This window comes from Frieseomelitta varia, unplaced genomic scaffold, assembly GCF_011392965.1.
Source record: "Frieseomelitta varia isolate USP_RPSP 00005682 unplaced genomic scaffold, Fvar_1.2 scaffold_154, whole genome shotgun sequence".
Taxonomy (NCBI): Eukaryota; Metazoa; Arthropoda; class Insecta; order Hymenoptera; family Apidae; genus Frieseomelitta; species Frieseomelitta varia.
In genome coordinates this window covers 360,859-374,756 of record NW_025109239.1, presented here as the reverse complement: position 1 = coordinate 374,756, position 13,898 = coordinate 360,859, and the positions used below count along the sequence as shown (strand labels likewise).

The following is a 13,898-nucleotide window of genomic DNA, read 5'->3' as shown; positions in this document are numbered from 1 at the left end:
CGATATAAAATATATTTTTTATAGAAACCGCATTGCTTATCACATTGATACTTATATAGATAGATTTACTCATTTTATAAACTGATAAAAATCACCTAAATGAATAAATCTACCTATTCAGTTGACAATAAAAATATTGATGAATATTTATATATGATATAATTTAATTATTTTTGCTTATAATAATTATTTGCATTAGAATTTAAATATTATACATAAAGATATCATTACAAAATATAATTACATAAATGAGTCTCAATGTGATAAGAACAAACATTTAGTCAAATAAAAATAAAACAGTATGATTTAAGAATTATATTTATTTATTGTACTAAATTAAGTTCTATTTCATTACCACGTGATTTTTTTTTTTTTTTTATTTAAATATTAGATGATAAATTTCAGGAATTTCTATATGTACGTAATACAAAAGTTGTTAGGGTTAATTTTAATATCATATGAAAAAATGTAAAAAATAATGTATTAAATATTGTTATTCATGATTCAGATATATTTTTTCTTTTGTCATTACTGGGATGCGGATTTTATGTATTTATGAAAAACTGGAAATTGCAAAAATATATACACAATGCACATAATATACAAAAATATCTAAAATAGAATATATTATAATATATTGATGTAGATCAAAGAAATTTTGTTTAGCTTCTATTTCTCTAGCAGTGTTTATAAAAATTTTAAAACAAAATCCGCATCCTAGTTATTACATTGAATATTATAAATATGATAAAAATTGATAAATGGAAATTAAAATTAATTACAAAAAATAATTACATAATATATTGTACCTTATAGTTTTATATTATTAATTAAAAAATGAATAATGATATTATAATAATAATGATGATGACATAGTCGTAATATAATGAATAGATTTCAAAGTGATTGAATTTGTAACGAAGAAAAATATAAAATTAAATTGTATTAGATATTTTTAATGTCATAAGGAATTAAGAATCATGAAGAAAATAAATGTAAATAAATTTTTATACATGATAATTATATATTTCATGTAAATCATTTTTATTGTAGTATAGAATCATTACTTATAAATAATTGAATAAAATTATTATATACTTGAAAACAGTTTACAAGATGATACATGATAAAATACTTTATATATTTGAAAACAGTTTACAAGATCAAATCAAAATTTAAATTTGAATATCCTCTATATTAATTTATTACTATAAGCGAACAAGTACCTATTTTTTCTAAATATATATACAGAATATGGAATCATAAAGTTACTAAATTAATTTTGATTTAGTCTATTTTTATTAAAATATATTTTTTTTTATTTTATTATAATTAAATATATATATATATATTTTTTATTATAATAAAATATATAGTCATATATAAATATATAAGTAACATCTTATTTTTTATACGTATGCAAAATAAAATCTTATAAAATATATTATAAAATAAAATTTTATAATATGTATAAAAATCTTTCATTATTAAATTTTATAATATGTATAAAAGTCTTTCATTATTATGCATATTTAATGCTTTGTCAAATAATTAAATCTAATAATTTTAATAAATTTTAATCTAATTAAAAGCATTTAGTAAATACTCAAACTCAAGTTTCCTTGAATTGAATTAAACACCATATAATATAATAAGATATTGATAAATAATTATATTTATCAATATTCCTAGTTGAGACTATATTAAATCAATATTTACTAATTTATGACGTATCAACATCGCCATTGAATATATAGTCTTAAGAACAGCTGTCGATTAATAGAAAAATGGCGACTTACGTAATTACATTAGCGGCAACTAGATTGTAATTTTAAATTTTAGTTTGAGGAAAAATGACAAAATCTATGATGACATTATTACTATTTACAATTAGAAAATCTTGTAATTGATTCGTTTAATAGTAATTAATTTCTTATATTAACGAATGTTTATTTCATTAAAATACAAATATATATACTTTCGTATAATCTTTTATAACGAAAAAAAAAAAAAGAAAAATTATAAAGAGATGTATTCTGTTCAGATTATACTTGTACCATTTTAAAATTTATACCAATCTTTAGAAAAACTAATTATAAATTTAAATCGAAAAAAATTACAACTTATAAAATTTAAATCAAATTTTAAAATAATTTTAAAGTTACCGGTGATATATATGCACATATATATATGTATGTATTCATAATAATGTGAATCACTTCAATATTACGCATAGTATTTTATATTTAAATGCTGATTATCATTCGTCGTAAAATGTGAGAATTATAGTTCTTTATAATCAAAAAATCACAGGGAAAATAAGATTGGGGATCGAAGATTCCAATGAATAAAAATGTTCATGATACCTCTAAATTCACTGGTCTTACCCCTACTCTTCAACCGATTTCAGACGAATAGAATAAGGTCTATTCAAAAGGCGGCTAAGAAATATCCAATCAAATGTTGCGTAGTATCGTTATGTTCAGGACGTCGCTCACTGAATCAAGATGGCATCCGAGACTGGTACAAGTATCGTGTCAAACGAACGGTGTGATGTAAATAATACGATTCAGCAGATATTCGAACCATTGCAAACGGAAACAACCAATGTAAAAGTATCGAGAACAACGTGGAATAGTGTTATTAAAGAGACAAACAAATTTTCGGACAATTTCGCTTTACATTCAATTAGGACGCCCACGATTTTCTCTACAGCGTCATCATTTAATACAAACACGGAAGAGGACGAATTACGAAGGAACGTGAATTTCATGAGCTCTTCTGGTGATGTGGAGGAACGTATTAGTTTTAAAATTGCCGTCAATACTGAATTACATACATCATCCTTGGAATCGTGCAGCATGTCCAACCAAAGGAATGATCTGGATACTGCCTGTATTTCTGAACAACCAGACGGTAATATCGTTCAACTTTATTTAATATTATATAAATATACTTGAATTCTTATATTAATTTTATTTAAAAAAATAACACACTAAGAAACTATAATGTAAAACATGTGTTTATATTTATGTTGATGAAACTATTGTTTATAGTTATTTTAATAGGTTATTACGACGATAGAAATTTTAATAAAATTTTAATAGATATTTACATGTAATTGAAATTAATTTAATAATATTTATTGATAACTATTAAATACTGAAAATATATTTTTATCGTGTAACATATCTTGCATAGTTATCCTAAAAATAAAATACTTATTCTTTTACATAAAAAAGATATATAACTGTATGCAATCATTAGTTAAGCTAAAAATTAAAATTATATTTTAAAATAAACATTATACATTATAGGGAATCCAGATCATTGCAATAATGAATTAGTGAAAACTTTAATTGAACCAGTTCAGCATGCTATTCATGTACGTATATTTATTATTTATGTTTGTGAATTTCATATGAAAATAATACTAAATGACAAAATTTTTTGGATTGTTATTAATCAAGATTCGTAATTATTTATTAGGTTGATTTAGCATGTAATAAAGATACAACAGTATCTAGTGGGATACACACATTGTCAACAAAATTAGAAGGATGTGTAAATTTTGAACATGGTAACACACCTCAGTTAGGAGAAAGTCCTCAAAGTAATGGTGAAGTAATTAGTAGTCCAAGAAGTCCAGATTATCCTCCAAGAGTTTCTGATGGACCAAATAGTCCAAATATAACACTTCCTAGTAGTATGACATCGCCAATTATGACCTCGACTATTATGATGGATACAGCAAAATATGATGCAGAAAATATAAATAATTTAACTACTAAAGTTTGTAAAAATCTTTCTTACTCATTTTGTGGACAATTGGAGAAAATTGAAGAAGTTCCTGTTATGCATTCAATTAAAGAGGAAAAAGATAATAAAATGGACACAATTCACAGGGATGTAAAATCAGAACTTGTCGAAGTAAAGACAGATGTAACAGATACTCAAGAACAATTAAACATAATTAAATCAGATTGGGTCAGTGATAGTACTACGACAATAGTTGGAAGAACAGATGCTGTATTATCTCAAGATAAATCAATAAATTGTATTAGTACTACAACTTCGAGTTCCCATTCTAAATCATACTCATCTTCAAGAGAAAAACGAAGTAAAGAACATAATGAAAGACGTTATTGCTCACGATGTTATAAACGGAGTAAAATAAAACGAGCAAGTATTGGTGTACAATGTAAACGAGATCGTAGTATAGTTCCATTAAACAGTAAGCCAATGTCTCATCCATTTCCAAAATCAACAAATGAAAATCTCAGGTTAAATTTACAAACAAAGAATTATAAAATGCTTCACAATACACCAGTTAAAAGTGAATTATTAGATGGCCTAAAGTACAAGAAATTCATTCACATAGAGACTTATCCTAATGGTGGTGCAACTGTTGTACATATGTATCAAGATGAAATTGATACATTATCTTATGAACAAGTAGAGGAATTAGCTCAAGAATATTTCAAAGTATGTAAATACAAGTTAATAATATATTAACTTAATAATAATTATTTTCAATAATTGAAAATTGTCAAATTAATATAAATACTTAAAATAATCATATTTTAATACTGTTTTACATGTATTACACTTATTTTTAAAAGATTATTTATTAATGCCATTAAAATTGATGAACTCATATAAATTATGTATATAATTATATACATAATAAGCAAATTATATGTTATAGGTAGTTTTTGGAGAAGATGAAAATGGTAATGCGTATCATGTTATGGGAATAGTACATAATGCTGCTGCATATCTTCCTGATCTTTTGGATTACATGGCAGATAATTATCCTACATTGACTGTTAAAAATGGTGTATTAGGAAGAAGCAGTGATATAGAAACTACAACTATGGTACAGTACAAAGAACAAGTGTGTAAAGCTTATAGTAATGGTACTGTTAGATACGGCCCTCTCCACCAAATAAGTCTTGTAGGGACTGTTCATGAAGAAGTTGGTGGATATTTCCCAGATCTTTTACAGAAATTAGAAGAAAACCCATTTTTAAAATTAGTGAGTATTGATTTTATATTTTAGTTTAAACAAATGTAGATAATTTAAATTTGTTATAAAAATTTAAAATAGAATATATTTTTTGATTACTTATACATATTATTCTTGAAAAAAAATTTTTAAATATAAAATCACTAACATAAAATTATGATGTTAAATTATGATATTGTGATTATTTTACTTCAATCTAATGAAATGACCAGATTTAGCAATTATAACAGATAAATAATTACACATAATTTTAGACAAGTAAATGATGGAAAAAGTATTTATCATTTTAATTTTTTTATGAAAATATTTGTAATCATTTCTGAATTCATAAATACATAAAAAAAGGAACTCTTAATTCTTATGTCAAACGTGTACAAGATGGTACAAATATTTTTGAACAGTAATTTTGTTTAAAAATATTTAACTTTTTGTCATTTATTAAATGAGCAATCTATCAATAATAATCAGTATAATCAATAATCTATTATTTTCATTAAGTATTTTGTACAGGTTTTTTGGTATAAAATTCAACGTACATCTAATTTTGTGTTCAATGACCATTAGTAGATACTTGCAAATTTTCATTAATTTAATAATACATATTTTCAATAAAAATAAGATATAAATATGTAGGATATTAGTTAGTAGGATGTTTTTTTTAAATAGTACATTATATGTAAATATTGTACGAATCGAAAATGTTTTTAAAATTTTGATGTATCAATCTGAGAAAATAATACATTTTATTTAAGGGGTAAATTAAAACAATTATATTAGAATTGTAATGCAGTTACTATAAAAAAGGAATGAATCATATAAGTATATAGTCAATATAAATTTGCATTTAAGAAAAATTTAAAATTTGAGACATTATAATAAATATGATTAACATTAAATTTTTTTTTAAGTATTTTCATGTTTTTTCAATTTGTTTTATTTAATACTTGGTAAATCTATTATTTGAGATTCATTATCATATAATGTCAATTCCTATTATTGACAGATTGTTTGAGTATTATTTTCTGTTTTTTGTTCTTTTACATTGCAATTAAATTCAAAGTTTTTGTTTTAGTCATTTTGTGTCAAGTTTATCATAAAATTAAGTTTATCTTCTTAAGTTAAACTTCTACTGCTACTTAGTTGGAGTATTTTGTTATTTATTTATTTATTTTGTATCTTTTGTAATTTCTTTGCATATAAATATTATGTATGTTATTGTTATAAAATTATTATAAGAAATTGCATTTGTTTAGGTTTGTCTCATTTCTTTTATTTGCAAGCCATATTTCTACTTTTGAAGTGTGATTTTACTTAAAAATCTGTGTGTAACATAGAAATATGGTCTTATTATAAATAAATGTAAATATTTTTCTGTTTATTGTAATCAAGATATCAGCTGTGTATAATATCTAATGTGTAATTGGATCTAACATTCTTTTTTGCAGGATGTCTTTTATTAGTGACAATTCTTTGATTTTTATTACAATAGTTATTGGTTAACTATAATTTTTAGGTTTAAAATTTGTCTGGAAAAGAGAATTTTAATAATTTGAAGGAGTTCCACATATCACATTTTATTAGAAGCGTTTTTATGTTCATAGAAATAGCTCTAGTGTATTGTTTATCCTCTAGTGTAGCAACTATTTAATTTATTATTTTGTATATTTATTTAATGGTTGAATGCTTATTTTTGAATCCAAACTGATTACTATTTGGAATTAGACTTTTTTCTTCAATAATAAGTTTCAAAGAATTATAAATTTCCATGATTTTTATTATTGTTGGTAGAAGTAATATTGATTATTGAACCTGAGCAGATCTTTAGTTAATTTAAGTAACATTGTTATTTGTATTATTTTCCAAAAACTTGGGAAATATTGTAATCCTAACATTGTTCCAACATCTTAATCGTATCATTTTTTATAATATTTTAAGATTTCATCAATAGTGATATAGTCAAGGTTCCTTGTTGTTCTTAATGATTTCTTTAACTTTGTTTTTGATTGTGTAAGATGTGTAAGATGTGTATTTATCAGGTGAGAATTAATATCATCAAAAATATCATTAAAATGATTAATCCGTCATTTTATTCGCATTTTATTCACATTTAATAGCTATTAAAGAAATATAAATATTATACAGTTAGCAAATATTTTAATCTACTCTCGACCATTCTTTTTGATTGTTTTATTGTCTTCTTTATTTTTTTTGTTTCTACAACGAATAATTAGTATTTTTATATGAAAACAGTAATTCCAGATATTTTGTAAATTATTTCATTTTTTTATTTCTGAATGTTTTGTGTTTCTGCCATTTTGCTTTTACTTTTTTTTTTCTTTCTCTTTGATTTTGATTTCAGATAATATTGATACAGTATATTACTATTAATTTAACAACACTAACTATTCATGTAGCTTGTAGTTTATATAGAAATAGATGTTTATATAGAATTAACATTATTCTATAAGATCGCTTTGCTACTGTATTATGTCTGAGTTTAAAAGATTATTACTTATTTATTAATTTAGTAATACTGATATCTTTGGTGATTGTAAAATTTATTTGGAATTTTATTAAGATCTACTAATGAATTGAATACTCGTCTGGTATTAGTAAGATCTACTAATGAAATGAATACTCGTCTGGTATTAGTATATTGAGATTTTTACTTATATATGCTTTGAATATTTTTTTCTACTAGGTGGATAGAATAGATAGATTCTTAACGTACATAATAGATTTATGCTATGTACTTATTGTTTAGTGAAGCTTATACTATACAAATATATATAGATTTAAAATGAGCTACATTATTTGTTTAGAAATTGATTGTAGTTATTTGATTGGCTTTTGATTAATTGGCCATGCATATGATCTTTTATTTAATTGTTATTATCCTGTAACTGAGTTTTTTGTAATAGATGATTAGTTTCATAGATAGTGCAGTACAGAGTTTTTATTTTATAGTGTATTTCAGAAATTAATTATATTATTTATAAATTATTAATTTTATAAATATAGAAATATTCGAGTTTTTAATATTCCTTTTTGTAGTTTATATAGTCCTCCAAACTGCTATTTTTATAATGTATTGTTTATATTCAAATTAATATATTAATAGATAATTGTACTGTATAAGATTTATTAAGTTTGCTTTTATTCTGTTATTATTTTTGCTAGGATTTTTATATTTCTTATGGATTGTTCTTTAGTAGTTCTTTAACTTCTATCAATTTTGGCTGACTGATGTTTGGTGGAAATAAATTTTTTTTATGCCAATTTTCATTGATTGATTGATCTCAAAGTGAAGAAAGAGTTTTTTTTGTTTTAACTATTTTCTTAGTACACTATCTTTATAACTGAATGATTTCTACCATTATTGTAATATTTCACTTTGATTTTTCCTATTGTGAGCAATCAGTCAATAAATAAATTTGCACATTTTATATATGAAATTCTGTTGCAATAATTTTTTTTAATGCATTGCTTTTATCATAGTAATTAAATATTTAATATTTTGTTAATTTTAAAAATTTCTTTATTATTAGTACTTCATACAAATTCTACAAGAAATAATATTAATGACTGCTTTGTATTAGAGGTAAATTTCAGGTTCGGGTCGGGCTTACACAAAGTCGGGTGGGTTCGGGCGGGTAGCCCGACGATTTCGGATCGAGTTGGAAAAAGTTCAAGGGGGATAGGATCAGAGGTGGGCATTATTCGAATTTCGAATAAATTATTCGATATTTACGAATAACGATTTTATTTGAACAAAGCTTATTCGAACACACAATTATTCGAATTGGGCATTATTCGAATAACATTTCGAATAAACTCTTCGAATAACATTTTATTCAAAATATTTACTGAAATAATGTAAAGAAAAAGAGTCAGGAGTCCTTTCTTCACAATTTTGGTTTATTTAATAAATTTGCCTTTAGTACAATTTTTTGTTGGAACATTTTGTTAGTTAATCTGTTTGCTTTAGGCGAGTTTGTTGTCGTTGCAAATAAAAACAAACTCTCTACTGGAGCAGAAGATGGCGAAGGAGTGTTATATTTCAAAAATATATTTTTAATTATGGTACATGCGTTCAGAGATGTGTAATCATTTCTATTATCTGTAAAATGTGTAGTACAATTTCTACGTAAATGTTGGTCGGTTGAAGTAGATTCCGCTTTATTAAATATTAAAAGCAAAACAAATTTATTAAATAAACCAAAATTGAAAAAAAGTACTCCCAACTCTTTTTCTTTACATTATTTCAGTAAATATTTTTAATAAATTTATTCGTAAATTTATTCGTAAATATCGAATAATTTTATTCGGAATGTTGTACGAATAAAATTTTATTCGAAGAATTTATTTGAAACGGTGTTCGAATAAAATTTTATTCGAATAATGTCCAACTCTAATCCTATCCCCCTTGAACTTTTTCCAACTCGATCCGAAATCGTCGGACTACCCGAAATTATGTTACATATTATGAAATTATGTTACATATATTTTTAAATTTGGTTTTCTCAGAAATTAAATCTTTAATAAAAAATGTCGTATCTTTTTTTTTTAATTATTTTATAAGGAATGATTTTGTACTCACTTATATTACTTTATAAGCTAATATAAGACTTATATAAGTGGTATTTTTTTTACTAGTTCCTATAGTATAGTAAAATTATAATTTTATGTTTAATTACAATTTGTTTCCAAAAACTATTAATAAGCGATTAAAATATAAATACAGTCAGATCTCAATAATTTAAATCTTAAAAGAAGGAAAAAATCTTCAAGTTATAGAGGTTCGTCTTATTAAGTTTTTGAGTAAAAAATAAGGATTGCTCCTTATATATTAATATTATTAAATATTTTGTACAGTCAAGAGTGAATTTGTTTATATAATAATATCAAATTCTTATTCCTTTTTGTTTTAGACTATGCCTTGGGGTCCATTATCTGTTGTAAAGATGGATACTCCTCAAGAATCAAACGATGGTCCAATTTTATGGATTAGACCAGGTGAACAATTGGTTCCAACAGCCGATATAAATAAAAGTCCTTATAAGCGGCGCAGAACGGGCATTAACGAGTTACGGAATCTACAGTATTTGCCACGTCTTAGTGAAGCTCGTGAATATATGTTTGAAGACCGTACTAAGGCTCACGCCGATCATGTTGGTCATGGATTAGATAGGATGACAACAGCAGCAGTTGGTATATTAAAAGCGGTTCACGGTGGACAGGCATCGGAGTATAACAGAATTACGAAAGATGTTGTAGCTTTTTATGCTGGCGATTTTCCTGAACTAGTCGAAAAATTACAATTAGATCTTCACGAACCACCAATTTCACAATGTGTACAATGGGTTGAAGACGCCAAATTAAATCAGTTACGTAGACAGGGTATTCGTTATGCTAGAATAAATTTATATGATAATGATATTTACTTTTTACCGCGTAATATAATTCATCAATTTAGAACGGTTTCCGCAGTTTCAAGTATTGCATGGCATGTCAGATTAAAACAGTATTATCAAGAATCGCAGCACAATACAAGTGTTAGGCATGGACGGGTTGGAAATGAGCGTATAAAAGAAAAGAAACCATTGGAAACTGTGAATATAGGAGATGAACAGAAAGAAAATACAAATCGTCAACGTATAGAACAAAAACATTCTGTTGATTCGCTTGAAGAGAAAAAAGCAAAAGAAAGAGCTGCTGAATATCAAGGAAATTTAAAGAAGTCAGATCATCATGGAAAACGTAAAGAGGATCGTAAGAACAGAGATCATTCAAGACATTCTTCCATTTCAAGTAAAAGAAAAGATTCTATAGAAAATAATGATAACTGTTCAGATCTTTTTAATAATAAATCTACAAAAACTAATATAATAGAACAAAAACAAAATATTGAAAAGAGAGACGATAAGAGATCTGAAAGGAGACACGAAGAACATTGTCGATCAAATGAAAAATCCAGTCATCATTCACACAGTAGTAGTAGCAGCAGTAGCAGCAGCAGCAGTTGTAGTAGTAGTAATAGTAGTCATAAATTAGATCATAATCGAAGTCATCATAGTCGATCCAGCACCACATTGAGAAAAGAAAAAATTTCAAATGTCACAGAATCTAAATCGACAAGTAAATTCAATCCCTCGGGATCTTCATCGAAAGAAAAAAGACGATTGTGTCCGTCAGAAGTTTGTTTAGAACATGAAAATTCTGATTGTAATGCTGTTATTCTTGAACAAAATGTATTAACACAAAGACAGTTGGTAGCGAAAACTTATGCAACAGAAGTTGTTGACAAAGCTTTAGAAATTGCAATATACAAATCAAAGACTGACGTAGAAGAAGTCTGTCAATCTTTACGAACCGGCGTTGCAGAAGCTTCTAAAGAAATTCTACAAAAAATTCATTCAGAAAGTATTGAAATTGCTGAATTGAAGTACAAAGATGATAAAATAAAACTAGACCGATATTGTCAATTATTGGAAATAGAAACTACATTGGCATTCACATCGAAGATGGAATGTGCAACTGAAAATGCAGTGAAAGCATTAATTGAAATGGCTGAGGATGAAGCAAAAGAAAGATCAAAAAGTGAAAAAGTTTGTATGTTGACCAGCGATAACACATGTGAACGAAATTTACTACCAACGTCAAAAATTACCTCTTCTTCTATAGTCTCTACGTCTCCTTTAACAGAAACCGAGAGACACAATAGTAGAAACGGTAGCGGTGATGAAAATTCATCTAAACTAACATCCGATGTACATACAGTATATACAGAACCACCTAGACGGAAGCATAGAGATGATAAAAGTTCCAGAAATCAGCGACATAAAGACAGAAGAGATCGAGACAGGCGTGATAGAGAACACAAGAGACATCATCATCGAAGTCCTTCGTATAATAAATCTGAGAATAAAACAGGAGAAACTAATAACAAAGAAGATTCATTGAAGATTATCTCACTGCCCAAAGATTGTAACATTTCTAATAAAAGTACCGATAAAGATGGTGATAAGAAATTGGAAAAAAGAAAAGATGGACATCACAGTCATGGAAAAGATGGACAAAGAAAGTCATCTAGCAATCGTTCATCGAAAGATGACACAGCGTCAAGTCGTTCTCATTCATCAAGTTCAAATCATAAAAGAAAGTCGAGTTCATCCGAAGAGCATAAAGAGTCAAAAAAGACGTGTTTCGACAAGGATATAGTCACAACAACAGCAGCAACAGCAACAACAACAACAACAACAACAACAGAAGAAAATACTCTCGATACAACATTAACTCTAATAACAGTAACAACAGTGGCTCAGTCAACAACAACAAATACTGTTGTATCTACGTGAAAAGGTGAAAATTATCTTAAGCTGTAGTACAATCTGCTTATTAGACATGAAAGTCCGCACAATCGAGCGCATATGCCGATAATCTTATGTGTGTGGATTCTAACTGATTTGGATATAGTAAATTTACATTGTATGTTTGAATTTACAGAAATATGAGACGCATACCAAAATACCAAGTATCAGAAAAATATATCAGATGTCTTCAAAATAGAAATAATTGCCACATTTTATGCAAAGTTCAGTTAGTACTATTACTAACGCAGAACTTGCTACATTATCATTTCCATACAATTCTACATGCCTTAGCTTAGGAAGAAAATTGAAACTGTAAAAGTAGTATTATTGTGTAAAGGTACTTTCTAATATTAATATCGCAAAAATTATTTTGCTATAAAATCCCTAAGCGTCTCATATACTGTTAAGAGTGGAAAGAAGATTAAATAAATATTTATAGACTAGGTGACCAATACGATATATGTACAAATGAAATTTGTACAAATTTGTGATTAGACATTCAATCGTCATTAGTGCTGTACATTGTATATAGATTAATACATTGCTCTATTCGAATTTGTGCAGCAAATCTTATTTGAACTGTATACATATGTACATATATAAATGTATGTGCATACATATGATTTTATACATGTATGTGCACATATTGCGTGTGCAGTTGCATGCGCGTATATGCGTGAATGCATGCGTATATGTACGTGTGCCCGTGAGTATTGTATGCATGTGTATATGCTGTGTATGCTGTGTGTACGTATGCATGTGTATATATGAATATTTGGAAGATAGAAATGTAAATTATTTATGGTTATATTGAATATTCTCCACAAGTTAAAGATTTTTATTTACTTCAAAATTTCACTTCCTTTGTTTAAACAAATAAATTAAAAAATGGAACTTGATAGTCGGTCTAACAAAAAATTATTTTGACACTTAAACTACTTAAATTTCATTTTAATGATGAAAAGAGAAACTATATCTTATGTAATAGTTATTAAATGAAAAAAAAATATTATAACGTTCTACCAAAAGTTGTACATTAATAGAATTACACGCGTATTTTTATTTCTCCTACAAAAAAGTCTAATTATCGTAATGTATTTTTGACGAAACTATGTTAAGTGCTAGCTTTTTATATTTAAAATAATTTTATTTATGCGAAAAACTCGATGAAGATGGGCTTCGATAACAAACTCGATGTATATGTATATTTAATCTTGTGTCATATACATACGATTAATATTTAGTTTGATTAGTAATCGATACAGCGAATTGTTGCAACAACAAATCATAATACTTTCTGCACTCTGTTAGATGTATAAAAAAACAACTTGCCTTTCTAAATGAAAGTGCCGGTAAGTGACCGCGTAGATTCGTGCATACAAAACATTATTTAACAGTAGAAACTGTTGTAAAAAATCAATATTCGTACAAGTTAATATATTAATATATTCTGTTCTATAAAAATTATAATTGGCCTATTTAACTTTATTTATATA

General features: G+C 26.0%; 1 protein-coding gene across 1 annotated transcript; it reads left to right on the top strand.

Annotated features, from left to right (window-relative positions):
• The first annotated feature begins 2,473 nt into the window (after positions 1 to 2,473).
• On the top strand, positions 2,474 to 12,391 carry LOC122536203. The gene is made up of 5 exons (XM_043668371.1): positions 2,474 to 2,916; positions 3,318 to 3,385; positions 3,490 to 4,485; positions 4,709 to 5,038; positions 9,961 to 12,391. The coding sequence occupies exons 1-5, from the start codon at positions 2,508 to 2,510 to the stop codon at positions 12,385 to 12,387; spliced, it is 4,230 nt and encodes a 1,409-aa protein (XP_043524306.1). The 5' UTR covers positions 2,474 to 2,507; the 3' UTR covers positions 12,388 to 12,391.
• Positions 12,392 to 13,898: the final 1,507 nt, after the last annotated feature.